This window comes from Gymnogyps californianus, chromosome 3 (genome assembly GCF_018139145.2).
Source record: "Gymnogyps californianus isolate 813 chromosome 3, ASM1813914v2, whole genome shotgun sequence".
NCBI classification, from domain to species: Eukaryota; Metazoa; Chordata; class Aves; order Accipitriformes; family Cathartidae; genus Gymnogyps; species Gymnogyps californianus.
In genome coordinates, this window is record NC_059473.1 from 29,012,871 (window position 1) to 29,037,885 (window position 25,015).

At 38.8% G+C, this 25,015-nt stretch overlaps 1 protein-coding gene across 1 annotated transcript in view; it reads left to right on the top strand.

The window, feature by feature from the left end:
* Nucleotides 1–10,604: 10,604 nt before the first annotated feature.
* Nucleotides 10,605–25,015, top strand: part of PLEKHH2 (pleckstrin homology, MyTH4 and FERM domain containing H2) — a 52,053-nt gene continuing 37,642 nt past the window's right edge. The window contains exon 1 of the mRNA XM_050893825.1: nucleotides 10,605–10,727. Coding sequence (XP_050749782.1) covers nucleotides 10,605–10,727 — 123 coding nt within the window. The remainder of the gene's footprint in view (nucleotides 10,728–25,015) is intronic.

The window sequence follows — 25,015 nt, forward strand, 5'->3', positions numbered from 1 at the left end:
ATGTGCCCTTGCTGTACACAGCGGCTGGTAGGCATCCCTCCAGAGCCGACAGCCGACTGCATTTCAGAGCCAGAGGAAGCAAACCCCAGTAAAGCATCCAACGCAAATCAAGCTCCTCTAGTCACGAGTCCTTTCCTCTTTCTTTCCCTTTTTTCCAAGGAGCAGAAAGAGGCTTGAATAAACACTTTGCAAAATTCCAATAAACTTCATTTGAAAAGCGCCCTCCATTTGTTTCTTTCCTCTTAACCATACCTCTTGATCCTTTACAACAGTCCTTAATTTGTCAGCACTTCCACGTTTTCTTAAACTGTAAAATGATGAACAAAACCCAGTTATTTTTTTATATACATAAGCATTTCATTTTTAGCCAGAGCAGATTTTTTAAGTTTTCAACATCTATGTCATATGCCTTTCACAATCCTTCCAGGTCCCATATGAATATGTAGGTAACAAGTATGTAATTTGCGAGCAATAGACTATCAAATGGGGATGGTCTTTCCACAGTTTGTGAGTTGTATCTAGCAAAAGGGAAATCCTGCACTCCTTGTGAAAATGGTTATTGCCAAAGTGGTTATTGGAAAATGCCAGCTCAACATAGCAGCCATGCTTCCACGAAGATTTAAGAACAACAACGTTTTGGTAAGGAAAAGGGGGAAAACATAACAAAACCCATTCCCTGCCGCTTGTCTTTCACCCAACAGTGATTTTCTTAGCAATCTAAAGCAGCTGGAGTCCATCAGTCTGTTCAGGACTTTCAACAAACTTCTGGATCCCCCTTTAACACTGAAGTTTCACGGTACCTTCTGACTTCTGACATGGTAATGATCAAAGGAATTGAGAAAAGGTTTAACCATATCCAAACACATGGCAAATAATTTGAGTTTTTCTCTGTTGGTTCGTTGATTTTCCCTCTGTTTTGTGTTCAGCCGCTTCTAGGAAACTGACACCGTTATTTGGCACTATGCGTGACAGTGACCTACTTGAAATGCTGGACTATCTCCAGCTTGAAGAGAGACTGAATGCTCATACTTGATTTAACCTTCCAGCCAAATCAGACAATGCATCCTCCTTTAGTGTAAGCAAAGCCTCCAACAAGCTAAGCTAAGTCTCCAGTTCCTTGAGCTCAATTCAACACCTGCGCATTTTACATTCAGTGTGATCCTTTTCCTACAGGTTCCCCAATTTCAGAGGAACCCTTTTCAGGGTTCCAGCTCGATGTATTCCAGCTCATTTTCTGTAACACTACGGATAACTTTCCAGCAACTTTCTGCTTTCCAGAAGAGCTTTACTCTCCCCAAGTTTTTCCAGTTAGAGGAAGGACCAATGCCAGGGAGCTGTCAGGTAACACCTGAAGAATCCACACTTCATAGTGCAACGTAAAGCAAAAAGGCATCTCAAGAAATGAAACATTAGTGCACAAGACCCACACGCTTCAATTGCTCTGTTCTCCAAGAGCACCAAGTTTCCAGTATTTCAAATAGCTTATTTAGAACTAGCTCACATACCACCTCTGAGCAGTTCACCAGGCTGGCTTATTGGGCTTAACTACCTTGACAAGGTAAGTCACTGTTTTTGTAGTTTCTGTTCTGCTGGTAAGGAGCAACAGACCCTTGAACTACTGGTGTCGTGGCTCCGCTGTGCTCTGCTGTGTGCCAGAGATCTTGGCAGAGACCAAAAAAGCAATCGCAGTGTTAGAAATTGCTAGGGAGAGAATAAAAAACCAGCTAGAAAGCATCACTATGTCGCTGTATAAATACACCTACGCCTTGAACACTGTGTGCAGTGTTCATCCCTACACAAAAAGAATATAGTAGGACTGCCAGAGGTGTGAGGTAGGATAAGAAGGATGGCCAAATGTAGAGAGGGGCTTCTCTCTGTGAAACCATTAAAGAGAGTAGGCAACTTCACTCTCAAAGGGAAACTACTGAAATGGAATACAACAGAAATTTCTAAAATCATTTTTCACTGTTTCTATAAAAATTAAGGGGCATCAAATGAAACAAGCAGATGGCACATCCAAAACTAAATGAATTATTTAAACCACAGAGCTCATAATCCTAGGACATTTGGGATCTTGAAAATTACTTTTGTTCAAAAGCAGCTGGACTAATTCATGGAAGCAAAAAAAAAAAAAAACAGCAGAAGTTTCAACACATAAAACTTCTGGCTCACAAAGTCCCTGAACCACAAAGCAACTGGAGACTGGGACAGTATTCTGGGGTAATGACACTTAACTTCCCTGGGCACTGGTGGAGGACGACAGTCAAGCGACTGGATACCAGGCTAGATGGCCCCCTGCTCTGACCGGGTACAGCCATTTTTACTGGGATGGCTCAGCATGTTTCTGCAATTCATCAGAAGTTTTTTTCTAAGCACTGGATCTATGTTCACAGACTTTACAGTTTTGACAAATCAACATCCACCAGTGAAAATCCCTCTCAAAGGAAATACTCTAACCCACGCTGTTGGAAACGTTAATGTTTAAGCTGTAAATTCTGGTCTTCTTGAGCTATGCCTATATCCAGTAAGTAGAATATTTTATATTTTAAGTTTCTTTCGGAGGGAGATGATGAGCTTATAATTTGAAAACTCTCAGAAACTGATTATTTAAAGCAATATAGAATTTTACCACTCCGTGGCGCCAAATAATTAAAAAGGGGTTGTGCTTTTAAAGGGAAGCCATGGATCTTCTCATAAGCCGTATTTTTCTTATGTAGAAAAAGCCTTGATTAGTAACTGAAGTAACCATAGATTCTACCATTCAAAGGTACCAAAGCACTAATACTAGAGGCTATTTAGATAAGATGCCATTCTTCTATCACTGCAAGACAAGCCATAGCCTTGAAAAAGCAACATTTTAAGACATGTCACAGTAATAATATGAATTGAACAGGAATGATCTTTCTCCCTTCCCCTCCTCCACTTAAATAAAACCTTTAAAGCTGTTTTTTGTCAAGAAAGATCAAGATACTTTTTAATTAATTTGAACAGCACCTGAAGATGATCTATTTATTTATATCACAGTTTTGTAATTGCAACTAGTATAAACAATATCATGGGAACTTTTTCTCTATTGCAAGTCTCAAATATATACATCACCCTTTCAAAGAATCCACACAGAAATGAACTTACAGAGGACATTGTATAAGCTAAGATTTTGGAATCACAAGATGTTTTATGGAATATATTTTCCAATTCTAGACACACATACCAGTCTGAAATACCTAAACTTAAATGATTGCAATGTTTATCTATGTGAGAGAGGACCAGAAAAAGCTCCGTTTGTCATGATGGGGGTAAGGTTCTGATCCAGCATGTCAGAATCACATTCTACATACTCAGGAAAGTCTCATAAACCCAAAATCTTACATTCTAGTTGGAGGTTTGATAACCACCTGATCATCTCTGAAATGGAGCTAGTGGCATTTTTTGGATTAGCTTCCACACTCCAGAGTAGATGTTTTGCAATATAGTGTTCATACTACTTCAAAACAAATGAGGTTATTGTTAAGCCAACCAGAAACTTAGAACTTACTTTCATGCATTAAAGTCAATTACGGACAGTAAAAACCACACAACACGTACATTCTCAGCCCATGTCTAGAACCTAATATTTAGAGTCCACATTAGAGAGGCAAGTATTTCATGGTGTTTTGGCTTTGGTTTACTTCTGTAGTGAGCCAGCTAACAGATGATCATTCCAAGGTGCAAATACCTGGTCTTGCAGTTTGCTTCTACAATGTACTGTGTACCAGTTTTTTGCATTTTCTGCACATATTTGCAAGACTCCACCTCAGATTTGTTACTGCTTGTATGTAACTTCCATCCGTGACAATAGCAAGGAGGGAGAACTCTCTTCCTGGGACCGCGCTTACGTGTACAATAGTTTTCTGTGTCTTTGCCTGGAAGATTTATGGCTTTCCCCCTTGCATTCTAATTACAAAACAAAGTTGTATTTTGTTCTATGCGTCCCCGTTGTTCTACTGGTAATTTTATTCCCTTCAGTAACTGAACACAGATTCTAGCCACCTCCACATACTTTACAGATAAAGGCAGTTGAGAGAAAATCCTGAATATCCCTATTCCTTCTTCCAGAATATTTTTTCATGCCTCTTTATGTATGAGTATCAAGAGCTGCGTGACTGCAAAGCATTTTTATTATCTGAGGCCAAAGAAAACGTCAATCCACAAAACAAACTGAAAGAAACACTCAGTGAACAGGCTTTGCTCTCCCTCTTGCGGTCTAAGTACGTCATTCACGTAGCCTTCGCTTTTCGTTAGCTCAGTGCACTCTGAATTTAAACTCTCTCCACACTCTTGGGTGTATCTAGAGAGAACTTGTCACTATTCAAGGAAATGATATGGCCAAAGTTTTCATTAGGCACCGATGCTAAATAATTTTGTATAGCATTTGTTAGGAACTGAATGATGATTTTTATTCTTTTGGCCAAATCTTTTAATCTAAAAAAAATTTTTTTCAGTTAATTTGTTTTTAGCGTAGCTTGAACACTCAAGAAAGGAGGTATTGGGTAGAAATTCACTTCTTGCTATACCAGCAATCATGTTTTTCAGCGACAAGTGTTTAAAAAATACGTGAGGCACTTAGGAAGGTACCAGCAAATGAAGCAGTTTCAGTGAAGTTGTCTGGATACTTTAAGGTCACTGCAAGTGAGTGGAAAATTGGAGGCTGTACTGAACTGGTTAGGAAAAAAGGAAATTGTGTGTATAACCAGATGGGGAATATTTGAGCTTTTAAGACCTTTTTTTTTGCAAACAAAAAAAATTGCACTTTCACTGACTCACAGATGATTGTGAAAGAGCAGCTTACACAAGACGACTCTGCACACCTACACTAGAAATAAACAGCAGAATGGTGAAGTGTGGTTTGTTTATGCGCCAGAAGAATCTGTAAAACATTTCGCCTCCCTAAATCATGATCCAAACAAAATACAATCTCTAAATCTCAGTCCAAATCAACATGTATATGAGGAACATCCCTGTACGTGCCAGACAAGCAACATACTAATTACTTTTTCCAAGTACTTTTTAATACTTCAGGCAGTCTTTTAGAAGACACTGAGATCGCTGGTTACCCGAGATATACTCACAGCTCTTTTCAGCTGGAGGGGAGGAAGAGCCTGCCGCCAACATGACTCACCAGCACTTCCACCTGCTGCTTCACCCCGTCTAGTACTAAAATGGTGTGTCCTTACCTATTGGACGCGGCAGCTCTGCAAGACCCATTCATCCCATAATATGCCCACCGTTGCCCCCGTGACTGCACGGTTCCAACCCTCTGGTTTATACTTGACAAATGACCTTCCACAAAAGGTGAAATTTACATTGCAGTAAGCTCCGGTGTTGGAGCTGACGAACTTCAGGACAAGTGGATGCTTCTTCCTTACCGTAGTCTCCCCTTCAGAAATTCCTGCCAAGGTCAGAGGAAAAATTCCTAATTCGCAAAGGAACTTAAAAAACTGGGATGGGGAAGGGGTATAGGCAGGTCGTCCCTTCTGACGAGGGGAGCGGACGGAGGCCAAGGCGGGTGTGCGGCCGATCCCGTGCAGCACCCACCGGGATCCCCTCCGCCTGGGAGAGCCGCCAGGCTCCCGCCAGCCTTCCCTGCACAGACCAGGCCGTGCCGCGACTCGGGAGGGCGGCCCGGCGGCTACAGCCAGCCTCCGGCCGCCCTCCGGCCGGGCGCTCCCTCCCCGGCACCCCGTCGCGGCCAGAGCACGCGGGTGAGGCGGCGGCCCGCAACCAGCGGCCGTCTGAGGAAGAAGCGGCGGGGCAGAGGCCCCGGGAGCCCGCCCCGCTGGCCGGACTACGAGGCCGGACCAGCCCGGCCCGCGGCGCCCACCCGCGTCCCGTGAAGAAGCCCCCCCCGCCGCGAGCAGCTCCCCTCGCCGGCTCCCGCCGCCGCCGAGCCGCGCAGGCCCCGCCCGGGCGCCCCGCCGGGGGCGGCCCCCCGCTCCTCAGTGGCCGTCGCGGCCGTCGCTCAGGCGCCCGCGCCGCTCGCCGCGGGGATGGTGGGGCGGGCGCCGAGGGGCGCGGGCAGCCGCGGCCGCGCAGCGCCCACAGCCCGGACGGCGCCCGGCGCGGCAGCGCGGCGAGCCACGGCCGGCCAGGTTTGAGCTCCCTTTCGTTGCCCCCTTCCCTCCCTTTGCGAGCGGGGCCGCGCCGGGCGGGCGGCAGCGCCCGGGCCGGCCCCCGGCTTTTCCCCGGCGGGGCGGCCCCGGGGGCGCCGCCGCGGGGTGTCGCTCCCCGGCGGCGGGGCGCGGCGGGACAGCCGGCGCGGTGCCCCCGGGTGGCTCCGTCGGGCGTCGGATGGCGTCATGCGGCGCCGTCACGGTGGAGGGTGACGTTGTGTTAGGTCACCGCGGTGTCGTTGACTGCAGTACCCCGGGGGTGCGTCAAGCGGTGTCCCCACGGCAGGAGACTGACGAGCTTGAGGTCGCTTTAGGTCCCTTAAGGTCCAGGCTCCTCTCGTCCGGTTGGCAGTGCCATTGCCCTATCCCCGCTATCCCCCCAAAAAAGAAGAGAGAGAAGAACACAACTTCCAGACAAACATGCAAACTTAAGATATTTTTTAAATATCTACACCGTCAGCTTTCAGAATTTCACATAAAAATTAAACCTTCGTACCTAGTGTGATGTCACACTGCAACCTCTAAAATTGCTATCACCGGGAACAGGACGTAAAATGATCTTCAGTGCTTTAATGTTGTTTGCTACACGCATGTGACAGTGCTCTGCCGATGAGCCATGGGCTCTGCCATTTCCCTGGGAGGCCGAGCAGGCAGTGGCGCAGTAACGTGCTGGGAGGGGGCAGCCTGGCCCCTGAAATCAGGAGGGCTTGTGGGGATCTGCGCCCGGTGCTGGAGTCGGGGAGCCCTGGCTGACATGTTGCTTCATGGGAACAACCTCATCAATATCTAGGAAGCAGCCAAAAAACCGTTTGTAAATCAGATTTTGAAGGAAGTTTTAAATAGCTTAGGCTACGGTTTGTCTGAGCACAGAATTATGCAAAATGAGTCAAATGGAAAATAAAGTTACCAGTGTTTCAATATGAGTAAGGGCCCTGGCCAGCAACAAACCTGAGAATGACTTCCTTGATTCCCAAACAGGTCCACTTTGTGTCTCATCATTTCCCTTCTCCAGTCCAACCTTTATGGCTCCAAAAATATTTGGAAGTGCCGAGTTTGTGTGAAAAGGGTAGAAGAAAGGGGCCTGAAATTTGAGACGTATGGTCCAAATGCATTTGGGCTGGTGAACATTTTAGGATGGCATAGGGAACCCACCATGTACTCCACAAACCCACTCCTATTGAAGCAGAAGGACTTATCAAGCTTTCTCCAGCAGAGAAAGGACATACAGAACATATGGACAGAATATGAAGTGTTTAGTTAAACACAGCATTTTGTTAAAAACAGAGGAAAACACTGACAGTGTGATAAGGAATATGTAAATTTTTAACATGCTTCAAAAAGCTAGAACATTGTTCCCTCCTTCCCCCTGAAATGTATTTTGATAATTTCCAAGCAGACGGCAAAGAAAAGGAAATTATATCAGTGCCTTTGGGGAGAATGTGACATTCTGACTTCTTGAAGCCTATGAAGAGGTTTATAAACTTAAAAAATGAAAAAGACGAATTTAATCTTTCCAGACTTGTCAAACTTGTCTCAATTAATTTTTGATGACATAATTAGAACTTACCGCTTTAATGTGCACTTTTTTAGTTTACTTTTCGAAAGATTTTATTTTTAAAGACGTGGGGAAAACGGAGGGCTTTGCGGTGGGAACTGGAGCAGGAAGAAGGGGAGGACTCTGTGTAGGTTTGAGTGCTGATTCAGAGTACTCTATTAAGCCAAGAGAGATGAACTCATTTTTTTTCCTCCCTTGGGGAATCAAACAAGAAACAGGAAGTCATTGATTCAAAGTAAGATCATTCACTCCACAATTGTAAACAGCGTATTATGTGCCTGTAAATATTTCCAGAACCCATTGGCTTGTTGGAAAATATGAAGTGAATTATTATAATCTCTAACAAATAACCCACAATAAAAAGTTATTTTCAAACTTTTTATCTGTAATGTTTATACAGTGGAATATTAATTAGCTTGGACATTGAGAAACTACTTGGCTGGATGCATTGTTCGCTGCCCGAAATCCATCTACTCAAATGTTTTGTCTGTTGAAAGACAAACATTTTTAACTCCACCCTGTAATATTGCGCCCTACCAAAAAGCAAAAATTCTTTCACTACTTGATCCGTTTGTGTTTTCACCACCACAAACACTGAAATAGCCTACTGTTAACCAGATGTTGGCTGAGTTCATCTCTGTCTTACGTAGCTGTAATTAGTCAAAAAGGAAAAACATTATAAAAAACCCTAAATAGCCTAATAGCAAATTGCCATTCCTTGTTACTTAGGAGAGCAGAATCCAGGCTGTCTGTCCAAATCAATCTGCAGCTGAAACTTCTGCTTCCTCTGTAAAGTAGGAGAAGCTGCTGCTTGGAAGTGCCACCTTCCCCGCTTCGATGTGGGGACTCTGCACAACGAGAGAGGAACCAGGATTAGGGACAGGACAACAGTGAGCAACCTCGTTCCCTGACAGTCCAGGGAGTCTTCTGCCAAGCTTAAAAGAAGGGGGGAAATGGTAAAAGACACCGGTCACCCAGAAGGCTTGCAGTTGAAATCATTGTGTGCTTAAAGTTTAGAATTCGGGTGTTGTAGGATCGGCTCAGGAAACTATTTTAATAACGTGCTTAAATCCCAGCGATTCCATGGGGATTCCTGAGTGGGGGATTCCTGAATAGGGATGGTTGTAACCTCGTTGAATCATAGCCTGCAGGACCAAGAGGAAGAGGGAGTCAAGAATGGAGCAGTTATTTTCAGACAGGTGATTGTGGTGATCCTCTTCTTTCTTCTAACTTAAGATACGGAATGAAAGGAACAAAAAAATTAGGGTATGTGAAAGGAAATGAAGTTTTGAGACAGTGAGAGTTTTTCACCTGCTTAGCTGTGATGAACTTGAGAGTAATTTAAAACATTGAAAAAATTAGGAGAGAACTAGAAAATATTAATGTAGCGAAGAAAATTTAAGGACTTTTTGGAATCCCACTCATGACTTTGATCTCTCTTGTGATGCTTTGCCTTTGCCTTTTTTCTTCCTGGTGTCAGGAACAGTGGAAAAGATAAATCCATAGGTCCTTCCCCTCTAGCTGCTGAGAGCTTGGGGAAGGAGGGGAACTGGGGCTGCCTTCTCTGACCGTGGGAGGAAGGGGAGTGCTTGAACCCTGGCTTGTGAAGGACTGCAGTAGTCATGGGGAGAGGGGCTCTCAAAAGATGTTGCTTATTGATCCGTGCGGACTGGGTCAGGAGTTGCATTATAGAGATCTATATTATGCATGATTTTCCTGTGCCAGCCTCTTTCATCACACTGAAAATAGTTGTTACTTGCCTTTCCTTGTCAGTGTCTCATTGTCCATGACAAAGGTGAGGAACCTGCAGCATAACCTTATGACTGGTAATTTTTTGTTTGTTGTGATCTTCCAGCTGCCTTCCACTGAATGGTGTTTTTATGGCTGTTTGTTATTTTGGAGATAAGTTGAATACTTAGGGGGAATTCAAACTTTGTTTTCAAAGCCAAACCTGCGTGTTCAGAGCCCTGCAAAGGCCAGGGCCTTTGCTTGCAAGGGAACTTCTTGGACTGAATGGTTACATTCAGCCATCCACTTACTTATTATTAAGCTGTCTACAAATAGTTGGAATACAACAGAGCCCAGTCCTTCAGCTTACACACAGATGATTTTCTTGGCTTCTCAGACTCAAACCATGATGAGCCAGCTCTCATCCTGAATAATTTTTCCAGCAGTGCTTGTCCAAAAGGGCACTGAGATTAATTTCTAGAAGGCATGAGCAGTTAAATGTAGATAAAAGCACAGGTCTGAACCCGAAACATGCATGAACCAGGATGTCCTGAGATCTGCAACAGCTAATGTAAAGGGATTTTTTTTCATGTGAGGGATCCATTAGGGACCATTTGGTCACCTGCCTTTACATTTGGAACCATAAAATCCCCCTTGCATCTCATTAAGGATATTAAATTTTAAAGGCAATTTGATTAAGCATAAGAATTTAAAGAGTCATCTGCCAAACAGTAAACTTGCATAAAACCAAATGTGCTACTAACTCACAGGTAGTTACACCTATATAAGGCATTTTCTTAGCAAAAGCTCAGTTCTCTACAAGCCTCTTTTATGTAAGAAAGGATATATACAGTAACTGAAGATTAAAATGCGTGATGTGTCTCTGCTTATCAAGGAAAACATATTGCAGCCCCAAAATAATGGAAGAAATTACATTATGATAAACCTAAATATTATCAACACAGATTTCAGAAATCTCCCAGTTATGATAAGGGCCTTTGTAGACTAATGAACTTTTATTAAGTTTTATGAAGCTGTACATGTACAAAATTTGGGGGCATTCTTGAGATTTATATAAAGTAAGTTAGTATGTATATTAAAAAAAAGTCAGACATTAAATACAGACTCAATTTGACGTGGGGATTTTTTCCCTTTCTTTTTCCAGCATAAATATGGCTGAACTTTCAGAGCCAGAAGGTACTGTAAACTGGAAGGAAAGATGTTTAACTCTGGAGTCACAGTTAATGAAATTTCGTCTCCAGGCAAGCAAGATCAGAGAATTGTTAGCAGAAAAGGTAGGTCTCATGGTATGAATTTTAATGCTGATTTTATTTGATGATGGGGGCTGATCACGTGTCATGGTTTGAGGTTACAAGTACTGGGATTTTTTCAGGAGGAAAAAAAAAGCATTTTAAAACAAAATATATGGAAAACAGGTATGTTTTAATGCTGTGAAAGAATTTCACACATTAGATTTGCCAGCAAGAAATGTTCATTTTCAAATAAGAACACATTGGCACTCTCCTGCAAAGAAAAATATGTATCCAGTAATCACTTTTACAACATTGAAGTTAATATTTAACACATTTTCCTAAGTATTTAAGATCTGATTTAAGACACAGAAATCACTGGGGAGAAAATCCAGAAGTATTATTTTCCCCAGTATTCCTTACCAAACCATATAATTTACCAGACTTGCTTTTCCTATAAGAACACATCTCCAACTATGGCTCATCATCTGAGTCTAGGGACCCAGGAAGTTGAAAAGTATTATATAATTTAATTTGAAGAATATTGTTTAAATATATACTTTATTTTGCAATAGAGAAACATTTCACTTGGCATGTTCAAATATGTGTATCCCAACAGTCAACTGTAATTGAGCCCATATTCGGAATATAAAAAAAACACCATTGCATTTACCTGGTAACATCTTGACAGAACAAGGCAATTAAAAGAGTACAAGGGACAAAACATTTTAGAGAAACACTGGAACTATGTCATCATTAATATTCACTTCAATGAATTTCTAGTTAAAAAGTTATTTTGTCAAAACGACTCTGTTCTTCCTAGAGCTAAATTTTCCATCAATTGCTCCCCTCCAAAAGAAAAATAAAATTTAGATCATTGTATAGTATGTTAGAGTGATGATACTTTTATTTTACACGTTTATGTTAATGCTTCTCTTTTGTGAATTTATCCATTCTCCCTTTGAAGCCATAAATACATTTAGCATCCACATTTAGCCCTCTCTAAATCATTCCCATTTTACTATATTTTGGTGGGGACAAGGACTAAATAATATTAAAGCAGGAAGAAACATGTATTTTTGTATTTATGAAGAACTGTGGATGATGTACAAAGTTACGTGCTCTGGTCCTTTCTGGAGCTGTTTTCTTTGACAGCTAAATTAACCATCAAGTATGTTTTCATGGAGATATCTATCTTAATTCCAGGATCTTACACAAAGTCCTTTAGATTTCTGTGTTACATGTCATTTGTTATTTTATTGACTGGTCACTAAATCTTGTAAGGACCTTCTTGTAAATCTTTCTTGTCAGAAAGCTTCTATTATCCTGAATAACAAAATACCATCAAGAAACTTTGGTGCTTCACTGCCGAGTGCCCATTACCAAATGTCTACATTGAACAGCACGCACCCTGAACAAATCTCTGCAGATCTCCACTGATAGCTGCTGGTCACTGTGTGAAGTAATCAATAACCGACTATTTTTATTGAGCCAGTTTTTTAATTCATGGAGGGACATTCCCTCTTACCCCGTGGCTGTTTGTTTCCTTTAAACACTTCCCAAATTCCAGATAATTATATAAACCAGATCCCCCCTATCTGCAGCCTTGGTGATCCCCTCAAAGAACTTCAACAGCTTTGTGAGCCAACACCCCTCTTTATAAGGGCCACTTTGACTCTTCCCTTGTCTATCCTATTTATCCACATGCCCTCTAATTCTGCTCTTATAGTTTCCACTAATTTGCTTACTACAGACATCAGACTTACAGATCAATAGTTGGTTCAACTATATCATCCAGTTCTTGACTGAATATCATTTGACAATTTGTTACTATTTGTTTTAGCTACTCATGTCCTTATCTCTTCTATGGAGGTACAAAACCTCAATTTGAGATGGAAAAAAAATGGAATAAAGAAATTTAGTATTCTCTGGATTAGACTTTTTTCATTAAGTAGGTCTTTTTTATTGAAGTGAACATGAAAATTTACAGCAATGTAAAATCATTGTTTAATAGTATTGAATTCTGCTGGAATTGTATTTTTACAGTTAGTACTCCATATCTCTGCTTTGGCATGACTAAAAATAGTGCTGTTAGAAAGCAGTGTAGTTGAAAACTCTTAATTGTTTACCCAGTCCTGCAATTTTTCTGTATGGCAAACTCTCATTGAACGGGTATTGCAGAATATTGGGTTTTGAAAGAACAACCAGCTGTATGAATGCCATCCTTTGCAATTTCATTTAAAAATAAAAAAAAAAGGAAAACTACTCGTGTCCTTCATTCCAGGTCGCAAGGCCCACAGATGAGTTAATAAATCATTATCATCAGTCTTGGAGGAGAACTTCCATCAAAGAGTACAATACTGTATGCTGTAACACTCAACAGATCATTGGCTGCTTACACAGTCAGGGCTGTTACATGTCATATATCTCTTCTGTCTCTTTACCCCATTTGGATCACTACATTTTGGGATGGAAGTCAAGTGGCTAAACACCAGACATGACTTTTCTAGGGACTTTCCAGCAGCCGTAACTACCATGTTTTATGCAGCTGCTGCTCCTGATAGTTTTGGCAATCAAAAAGTTAAGATTCATGAACAGCACTTCACAAAACTATCTGAGTTAAAAAAGAAGATTTTAGAAGTTTGAATGCTTTCTATTTGAGTTTTCACTTTGTTCCTTTACAGTTTGCATTTACAGGCTCTTAAAAATTAATAGAAATGTATGCATAATCATATAATTTCAGAAGTTGGCATTTAAAAAAAAACAGAATAAGAGGGATAAAATCACAAATCTTCAGCACTGTGCCTGAAACAAAGCATTCAAAGGAAAATTACTTATTCTCTCTCATCTGTGAGAAACATGACTCCAAAACAGATTAAAAAATCTTAAGAACTTATGTTACTGCCCTCTTGTTTTAGTTTACCTTAGCTTTCTCAGAAATTTTAGAAAAAGCAAAGTGTTTACAGAAAGTAAAAATGGGAGAAATATTTTCTATTGAAGACCACGGGTCCAACAAGTATTCAGTTGGGATAATTTGATATATTGCTCTACAGAGCAGAGCATTAGCAAACTTCATGAAAAATGATCGTTGTCCTCACTTTGTCACTTTGACTTTTTAATATGAATCTTTCATTCATAAATGGGAATTCAGTTGGGACATGCATCAAAGACTGGTCAGAGCTCAACAAAATTAGACCATATTCATCTGCAAATTTATCAGTCTTGCACAATTCAAAACAACAATTTTCAAAATGGGCACTAAAGTCTTAGCTGTATTTATTTGTATATTGGTTTCATTTGTAACAATCCAGTGGGTTTTTTTCACATTTTTATTTTTGAAATTATACAAACATTTCTCAGTATTTGTAAAAGGAAAGACACACTCACACTAGTTCGAAATTAAACTGCATGGAATTGTTACTTCAAAATATATTTGGGAAATAGCCAAGTGAATAATGAAGACCTGATCGGCCAGTACTTGATGGGCATCCTGATACTAATGACGGGAGGAGAACACAGCTGATGTCAGCCTTTATAGGTACTTTTAGATTTGTTACCTGTTACAGCATGAAACAAATTTGCAAAGCACACAAATAATTCTCACTCTTACTTTGATTAGCACAGGCCTTTATTTGTGGTTTTGTTTACCATCATCTCTGTGCCATGAAATGCGTACTAAAACATCGAACAACAGCACCAGACAGTGTTCTACTTCAAAACAGCAACAGAAATCACAGTACTATGGCGTGACAGACGTAAAACCCTCAAGGGTATTAAACTATGTAATTGTTGTAGAAAACAGAGTGAGAGTGATATTGTGACAAAACAGGTGGTCTCTACAGGAAGGTAAGAGAAATGAATCGGTGGTAATTCTCCAGCCTTCCTCCTCTGCGTGTACTTGAGAGGTACATCTTCAAGACAGTGAATCAGGAAAAGGAGTTAACATTCTATTACACTATGTGTATGACTTGTCAGAAACTGCCAGTCGGTTTTTCCCCTTATATTTGTCCTATAACTTAGTCTAAAACCAGGTTTTAATAAGGGTTTGCTTGAATCTATCCTTTTTCAGTATTTGTGTCTGTGACCTATGTGCTTCTGTAAATATATTCAGGCAGTGAATTACTTGAAATACTTTTCTTATACACTAGAAATCAAATACCTTTGCCAAGTTATTTTATTTAATAGTGCCACTGCAAATGAACGATCAACATGGGAAGTCTTCAGTATATTTTTCTAATAGACATGTTCTAATTTAGAAAAACAAACTATTTACTGGGTTTGTAAGTCTGGCAAGTACTGATCCTTGAACCTCAGTGGCTGAGGAGTTGTTTGAGAAATTTGCATTGTAAGTGCGTTTCAGCAGTATGGCTACCAGAACTTAAATTTTTTAGTGAACCTGGGGAGAAGAAGAGAGAGGAGCAAAGGAGTATACAATGTTTTCAGAAAACTAATCCATTCCCTGTTGTTTATTTGTTTGGGTTTTTTATTTGTTTTCATTTTGCCAAGTAAAGAGTCTATATTTATAAATCTAACATGCAAAGAAAGAGACCTTGTTGGAGTTTTAAGCAGAAGCTGCTGCTGTAAGTGGGAGAGGTCTTTACAGGAATTTAAGGAATGATGTAGAAAGTATCCCTAGTACGCCAAATTTAGGATGGCTGTGGAACTGAGTTTTAAGTAGAAGCATTTATTTTAATGCAGCTTGAGTCTTATGTATATGAAGAGTTTACTAAAAAAACCTTCGTTGAATAAAAGATTACAGTATTCTACTGCAAGTTCAACTCCTAGCTAGCATTTCATGTCATAGGAAAAGTTGGTGACCCTCATTCTTTGCATAGCAAGTACATTTTTCACCTAAAATAGTGTGCAACATCAGGTATAAAGTTAATGTTTTTCCTACCACTAAAAACCCTTTTTAGTAGAAGGACTACATAGCTGTGTTAAATTTCCACTTGGGCAGCCTCCACTGAATTTCTTTTTCATCAGACCCCGTAAGGATTGAATATGGCACTATCCCAAACGTTGCATTATGGGCTGCCCAGTAATACTCAACATTCACATGAACGTCTCCAAGTTTGTTTCCTGCAGTGCTGAGGGTCATTATTTTATGCTTTGAGTGATTTTCAACAAATATAAATGATTAAGAGAGAGGATTATTTTCATATATGTATTGATTTGTTTGCTTTTAACCTTCCATTTGGATATTCTCTGTATACATGCTCAGCTGGCAAACGAGTGTGTACCTGACAAATGCAATAATATTTATACTTCCTGTACAGATTATGAAAATTGAATGATAACTGATTCTTAGGCCAAATACTATTTCCAGTATATTCCAAAGCATAACACATTCCTGACTTTGTCTTACAAACCAACAGCTAAATCCATGTCCCACTGTATTTTTATTCATTTCACAGTCATACTTATGGTATGTCATTTGACATTTCAAAATGAAGCAGATGCAGTGTGTTTTGTTATCTGTGGCATGACAATTTCAAGATTAATATTTTCGGAGGAAAAGTCCATAACGCATTTGACTTGTGCAGTGAGTGCCAATACGAAAATTGTAACAAAGCACAATGAGTGTTTCCATTTGCATTCAAAGGATTATGAAGGGTAGAGTAAAAGGGAGCAAAGTACCATAGTACCAAAATTATTCAAATGAAGGTTATTTTTCAGTATTTCAGTTGCTCTTAAAAAACTTGTCATGGAAAATAATTCAGATGCAATTAGGAAGATAGAAACAGGAGAAAGCAAGGACAGTTAAAGAGAATAAAAGTTAAAAGTTTATATGGTTAGAGTCTTAGGTTTGTTTATGCCTTTTTAATACTTACACCTTTTTTCCTATAACTTCATTTTTATCGCTTGTCTATTATTAAATTTATGCCATGCCTTTTTATATAACAGTGGGGGTTTTTTTGTTTCGTTGTTTTTGTACATCTTAAACCTACATTTTTTCTAAGGAGGCTGAAGATGGGAAAAAAAAGAAAGAAAGAAAAATTAGAACTCAGGAAGCAATAAATTAGCTGTTCTTGTAGAGGCCAGGCTGGGTAATGGCATGAAGAGCACAGCGCTTGCTGTGAGGCCAGAGGATGAATATCTTCCCTCTGGTGGTAGAGAGATGAGGGCATCCGTACTAGTCCAGCCCACCTGAGATGGGGAAGCTGATGGAAGTTCTGGAAGCTGTGATAGTGGGCAGCCACCTGTGCAGAACCTTAGCCGATCTAATATTTGTTTAGCGTTTCACTTGTAGGAGCTACAAGATGTTATTTCTCCATTTTTTGTGGAGGGAACTCTTTTTGCTCTTAGAAATTATGCATTTAATTTTCATGCCCTCAGAGAGTATTTTCAGGCTTTAAATATCTGTTGTCATGTCTTCAAACTGCATTATGCTGCCTTACATATATTTATGGAATCTCTTGCTGCTTTACCGTCTGTGTTTCCTAGGTGTCCTATACACTTTAATTTCATGAATAAATTCAGTTTCAGTCAAGTTTTCAATTTTTTAAACTTTGGCAGTGAGTGGTACCTTTGATTCTGAAGCCATCACCTCTCAGGCACTGGCATGGAAAAAAGGCCTCCTATTTCCGATGTTCATGTTGTGGCTCTAATCAGAACTCACAGTTCAGCGAGACAGAAGTAGCAGAATTTCCACAATCACAGTACAATGATCAAAACAAAACAAAGCAGGCAGCTGCCTTTTAATAGAGGTGAACAACCAGTTGTTGATACATTTCTCTCTTCATTTTAAGCACTGTGTGAGACTTCTTTTTCCTTGCCTGCCGAAGTGCTTTGGTACATTCTTCCATCTTGCTAAACAGTGTCTTCACTTCTTTCAAGATTTTGAATGTTATGATAATGTCTGTTTGTGCTAGAGTGGTGGGCTACATAATTTGTATTTGATTGTGTCTCTGCAATTTAACTATCAAGACAAGATCTGAGTTGGAAAAGACGACAGCCAGAAAGAGTCAATGTTCCTAGAATTTTAGCAGGCTGAGGAAAGTCCTATGACTGACGGGAAAAGCAAAATTATTCAGCCAACATTACATGCCTCTCATTTGTCCTTCACTACACTGCCTCCCCAAATCCCGCTGCTGAATTTAACTTTTTTAAGTCTGTCTATTTACTGGCAGCTGTCCTAGACTACTAATTCTGGAAGAGTTCCCTCCCTGGGCTTTTCTGTTCTATATTTTTAATTCATACAGTTTCCAGAAGAAATCATTAATTTTACTACAATGAACTCCGCTGAAATGTGAAAGATTGTTTTTTCATATGTACTTTTCACTCATTTAATGAGCACTAGGAAAACCGTTTGAGCTAAATAATTATTCTTAAAATCATGTTTAAATATTGAAAAGAACTTGAAAGAAGTAAAGTACAACTCAGTGGTAAAACTGGTCTCATGTCATGGAGACTATTAAAAATTTTGAGCCTGATCATTTTGGAAACTGAGCAGATGGAGACTGATAATTTTTGTAGGTTTCATTTAGTTCCAAGGAAAGCGCTAAAGGAGAGTTAAGAGAGACTTGCGATTAAGAAGTGCCTTTTGCCTAACTAGGAGAGCAGTGCCAGAAGTTGCTATAGTTAGAAGTAGACAGGATTGTGATTCTGCACATCAAGGCTGTAGAACTACTAGCCATCTTCAGAAGCAGCAGGAAGAGTGTATATATGTGTATGTATGTGTGTGTTTGCATATATACATACATATATATATAAAGTTGGCGTCAAAGACCCAAATTGCTTTTACACTCCATATTTCTGACTGTGACTGAGGCAGAGAAAAGAGATAATCCCTGTGGTGAACTGTCTGAACAGAGAAAGAGATAAAATGAAGAGGAGGAGTGGGTTAGATGGCAAATTTGCAGAGGAATAGTTGACACCGCTTTGTTCATGAGAATTGTAGGCCTTTACCTTTTAATTGGTATTAAAAATGGAGAAGATGGGAGAAGGAAAAAATGGGAGTGCACTGAAAAGTGGCAGCTTGCGATCTGCCAGGTTGTGAACACTAAGCTGAGTTTTGCAGTAGTCGTAACGTAGGTGGGCATTCAGGTGGGATCTGAAGGGAAAATAAGGCTGTAGCTTTGGGGATTTAAGCCAGATAACTAATTCTTTCATTTAAAGATTTTTTTTCATGTAGGAGATAATAACAAACAGTAAAATTCCATATACTATGAACCAGTAAAATAGTGAAGAAAATTCACCATGCTTGATCTATGCGTAGCCTAAGGAACATTTGAGCCCCATTAAGACTTAGCCTTTAGCAGTAGCACTTTTGAGGAGATCTATGACAAAAAGAAGATTGGGTTCAGAAAGCAGTTCTTCATTTTGATGACTAAATCCACACTGTTGAGAAATACTTTTATAGGTTTCATCTTGTTCTAGGGAAAAGCTTTTGTGCCAAAGTATTCAATTTCATTTTTTACTGAAGGCATATTTAATTTTATAAATATGGGTAGGTCTGAAGTATCCCTTCCTAGATTTATAAGACAAGATGGATTTCTATTAATTAGTTAAAATGCAAAGGTGTTCTATAAAAGATAAGTCTTTCTAATTATTGTGTTGCCTTTGGAATTAAAAAATCATCCAGTAAAGAACAAAGTATATCCTACCCAAGGCACGTGCTAATTCCTTCTTTACAAATTATCTTCTTGTTTATTTTTCCTGTGAAATATTAAGGGCTTGATTTTACATCTCTATTATTTAGGTGTTTTGTCAATGTGGCTTAATTGGTCAGGTCATATTTTACAGTTTGTTGTAGTTTATAAAGATTTAGCACTGTCCTTATGGAAGATACATAATACGTAGAAGAGAAATCAGTGTCAAGACAGAAGGAATAATGTTTGAAAATATGGATGGAACATACCCAGTCAGCTTTTCAATAAATGAGTTACAGAAGTAGGAGGAATATTACTATGTTTTCCTAAGCTAAATCACCAGAAGAGACCTTCTTGTAAAAAGAGTAAGTCATGCTTCTAAAACAGTTTTACATTGCTTTTAACTAACAAACGTATGCAAGGCTTTATACATAGATTGGGCGTAGCATATTTTAAAACATGAAAACTGGTGGTCGTCAAAACCACTGACAAACAGATGACTTGCTTTTAAGCAGTACTGGCTCTTAAAGAAATGCAGAGATCTGTTGAAATGTTTGGGTTTAAACATAGGAATATAGAACCAAAAGGGGAAATCTTGGTCACGTGCAGTGCTCTGCAATAGCTGGCAGACATATTCTTCAAACCATTTATAAACTTATCAAGCGCCACATAAAAAGTCAGATCTTTTGCCTTTATAGCTTCTGTTAGAAGGCAGTTCCAAAATCTATTTTAGTCAATGTGGAAAATGAGGGTCTTCTAATTTCCAACCTATGTTTATTCATCACCTGTTTATATCTGCTTGCACCTTTAGAAGACAGTTGTAGGTGTGTTTATCCCTCACTTGCTTCTCCGATTTGTTTATTTATAAAGCAACCATATACCCATGTTTCTTCAGTTTTGGTAAGTCCTGTGTGGTGTGAGGACTGATAGTTCACTAAATCTAAAAATGGACAGATCTACTACTTTTCTTTTTATGTGGAACATTATTTTTCAACCACAGATGGTTTGGGCCTTTCTTCAGATGAGGAAGAATTGAAAAATTGAAATGCAAGGAAGAAAGCAGACTCTAAACATACCATTCTCAGGTCACTGGAAGTTCTGCATTTAATCAATAGACAAACTGTATTTCTGCTTCAGAAACATTGGGTTTTAACTCATTCTTTGTTTTTGAAAACTCTGACCTATTATCAGCACGCTTTGAAAGGCGTACAGGGAAGTGATGCTTTTCTTTTCGTTCATTAATGGTCATATTTTTTCCCTGTATTTATTTCAAAAAGATTTCCAAAAAGTCTACGTGATACAACTGTGTTGTTTATAATATTAAAAATGAGGAGACAGTGTCTTATGCACTGATTATAATGTAAATTTTAAATATGAATGGGACAAGTAGTTATGTTGAAAATTGACTTGGATAAAAGATTAGGTTTTTGTTCCTATAAATAACATACATTTTCAGATCGCAAAAAGGAAAGAATTTCAACAATTTTTATTTTTAAAATAAAAGATTTCCTTTAAAATTATTAAATAACGATTTCAAATATCAGAAAAATTATAAATTTAGTGCTGTAATTTCTCTCTAATGCACATTACAGGAACAATGATCTGTGTATATATGTATATAAATGAAAGTATATATACACATATATGCATACAAAAGGAGTATTTTTGAAATTTATGAGTGATGACTTTTGAGTTTATACACTTTGGTGATTTCATGCAATACATGTTTTAATAAAATGAAAATTTCTTTACTTGCACAAAAATATATGTTGAACATTTCTGAATACAGTCAAGAAATTTCCAGGTGACCTTTGAAAAAGGACTATACAATTTGCTTTTGTATTGTAAAAAATTCCCAGTGACTGTGTGTTGTGCTTCGATGTCCAGACCTCCAAGGCAGTACACCTCTTCGTTTTATTGCTGCCATGTTTCTTCAAAGCGCTCAGTATTTATTCACATGTGGCATTTCTCTGTTCGTTGTGTGAACAAAAATAGCTCAATTTGATGAGTGTCAGATGTAGAGTGGTTATTTCCTTACTAAGTTTAAAAACAAATCTGTTTCTAACAATAGATACTGTTTTCCATAATTCAGATAATTGATGCAGTGTGCACTAACACATTTTCTGAAAATTATAAGAGGATTTTTACACTTAAAAAGAGAAGGAGAAAGTGCAGGTTAAAGTAGCAGTCTTTTCTTCTGTACCTGTGTTGATATTGTTCTGTAGTCAGTATGCATGTATTTTTTGTTCATGGGCCTGAAACATTTATTCTTCATATTTAAGACTGTAAAACCAAAACCAGTATAGATTATGACAGGACACCTCTGAATCCTTAATGAATTTTGGAAAGAGCCTGCACCAATCATAGATGTGCATGACAAGAATATTCCTTACAAGAGGTTTGTTGAACTGGGACATTATTTCAAGTTATCTCATTCAGGACATGATAGAAAATTAAGCTTAAATACACTTCACGTGCCAAATGTTATCAATGGCATGCTGGCCCTCCATATTTCTCCTGGGAAGCCAACTTTATGTCTGTTGATACTTTACAGACTGTAGTTCATTCAAGAAATGTCTAGCCTAACAGCTGATATACACTATTTAATTCCAGTGATACTGGTTATTTGCATAGATGTATATAGAAGGAAGCTGGTGGGACAGAGGTCTAATTCAACAGACTTTTCTGTTTTTCAAATCACTTTATGTATAAAGTCAGAGGCAGTCATCAATATTCAAGTTGCAGCCATAGGTAAGAGTTGGTTCTTCTGCGTCTGTAAAGCACACTGACCATTGCTTCCAAATGTGGATATGGCTACAGTTACCTGCCACTTCGATTGTGAGGTTAAGTTTACGTAGTATTTACCCCTTTTTTTTTTTTTATTTGAGGATCTTAAGCTGTCTATCCATGATCTGAAATTGTCTTCATAGTCACTGGGTAAAGAGAATTTACCACTGCATTTTATTCTTGATGAGTTCAAAGCATGACTTTTGATTTAAACAATTAGCTATTAGTCCAATCACATATTTTCACCTTCTCTCTCTCCTCTCTCTCTCTCTCAGCAATGCTGTGATCATTGTTATGAAACTTCTAACTAACTTAAGAAGAAGGTTTAAGATTAGGTTTCCTTTGTGAAGAGAAATCCTTCCCTTGGAACTAGTTCCAGTCTTTTGCCCAACAAGTTTGATAACCTTCACAATATCCTAAAGCAATCATTTTTTCTCTTTAACTTCACAGGCCTATAGAGTAGCAAAGTAGTCAGAGTATAGATGTAAATCTCATTTTTCAGGCAAAACCATTTTGTGGATTGGTTAGAGATTGATTACGCAAATGGGAAAAAATTATATATTTTTTAAAGTTTCATTATTGTTACAATAGACACTGCAAAACAAACCTATATAAACTCTAAATAAAGGGAAAATCAGGACTTACTTAGTAATTGTTATGTAGCATCAAATTATTGAAATGCTGGCCAATTTAACTGTAATAGAAGTGCTCATGTTTGGTAACTATGGTATTCCATTCTTTCTGAATAATATAGATTGCTTTTTTTTTAACAGGAGCCTCCTAAAATAAATTGAAGACCGTTTAGAAATTTTCCAAATAAAATCTCACATTTAGTTGTTGCCAGGAAGCTGATTGACGTATCTGTATTGTGAGACCACGCAAAGCTTCTTAGCATACCTTCTTGAAATAGTTAACTCTTAAAGAAGCAAAAATAAACCTTGTTCTTCTGTTTTTAATCTCTGAATGCTGTTTTTCTTGGTAATTACTCTCTCAGCTCCTTTGGCTCCTAGCTTTACATTCATCTTAGCAACAGCTCCATTCAAATCTTATTCTTCATCCCAGTAGTCTTCCTGGTCCTCTGCAACAGTATATATTCCTAGCAAGAGGTGCATTGTGCAGTTTCAGTGCAGAAACATGGAAGGAACTTAGGTCTTTAGTGCACTGTATTATCCAGAACTCAAACTGTTGTGTAGAAGAGCAGTGCTACTGCTTAATGCTTGTACAGTGGTTCAGTGATTATTAGATACTGATAGAGAGACTAGTTGTTTTCAGATTTAAGCAGAGTCGGAGCTAGTTGAGCTGCAGTGGCAGCTGAGTGGACCTGGCAAGCAACATTTTCAGGTTTTATTTCCATTTATTAACTCTGCCAGGTTTCTGATACGACCTTACAGCTGAAATGAATTTTACGTATGGGACATAAATAAATTGCCAGTTACTGCCATGGCAATCACATGCATTTACAAATTGTTTGACTGTGAAAATTGATTAACAACTTGCTACTCATCAACAATGAATTTCACATTGTAAATATCTGAAGGAGTTTTCGGTCATAATATTATAGAGTATTAACAATGTTCATTATTGATATAATAGGTGCACTTCTACTTGGTTTAGCATAGTGCTTTTACTACAGTGGAATGTTAGCTGACCATGTATTCAGAAATAACCTCAATTCCTGAATACTCAACTCACTAAAAAAGAAATGTCTTAAAAACGATATTAAAGTGAGTTTTGTAAACCAAACTACTATTTGAACACAAAACCAAAAAGACAGATGGAAAGTAACCTTAGAATGCAAAATTCTAAAAATTAAACTCAAAGTTAAAATCTCAACATGAAGTCATATAAATATGAAATGAAATACATGTGACCAGAGAGGAACAAAGAAGGCTCGTCTCCCTGTCCATCTGTCCAGACTGTTGGTACATGAATGACTGGGACGACCATTTCCTTAGAAGTGTTCTTGCAAAACAGCTCATTGGGGACCCAACCACAACCATGCGTATTGTGAAATGTTTGTTGCTCTTGTATCAGTGGTGTGTTGTGGTATTATGATGTAGACTTCGGGTTTTTGTGTTGTATGAGAAAGTACTAGAAGGTCACTCACAGCTTTTTCTATGTTAGTGAAAACTCATTTTCTCCATTTTCAGTTTTGATTGATAGAAAATGGTGACTGTGTGTCCTTGTCTAGGTGAGGTGCTAAAAGTACACAAAACTGTTTTGTGTGATTGACAACATAATTGGGAAGAGAAAAAAAGAGACGGAGAGTGAAAAAGAAACTGAAAGATGCCAGAAATCGAGTACAAACAGGACAGAATGAAACTGATTATTTTAAAACCAAGCAGTAAACTGGAGGAGTAAATGGTTTTCATTTGCATTATTTGTATCATATGCTTTTCTGTGAACAATTTTGAAGCTGAATACTGAGTATCCCAGTGTTAATTACTTGATGTTTCATTCTCTTCAGATGAACTGAGGTCTTAGCTAGGTATTTCCTGAGAACCAGTAAGTCCTTAAGTCATGGAATACCTTATGTACTTTCTAGTGTTATTTCAAACCACAGTTTACTTTTTAAAGAAGTCATAATTGTATTGTTCACCAAAATCAGACCAGAGGGCTCTTGACAAAATGTAACAAAATGTAAACAAAGTAAATCTTTCTGGCGTCTTCTGTTCCATATTGTTGGAAAAGTGTTCAAAATAAATCATGTAAAATGCAGGGGTTTTCCAAGGCCTGGGGCAAAGGATGAGTCTATGATTTATTAGGCATCATTATAAAGTAACGGATCAGGGTCTCTCACTGCTCAAAAGTTGACCTGCACTCCTCCATGTTGTGCTGGTCCCTGTCTTCATTTCTACTGTGGCTTTTCACATTTTTTTCACTGGAGCACCTGAGTCCACCGTGTCTCTTCTGCCACGTACCTCCTTCTTTCACGCAGAGGGTGGAGGAGTCTGG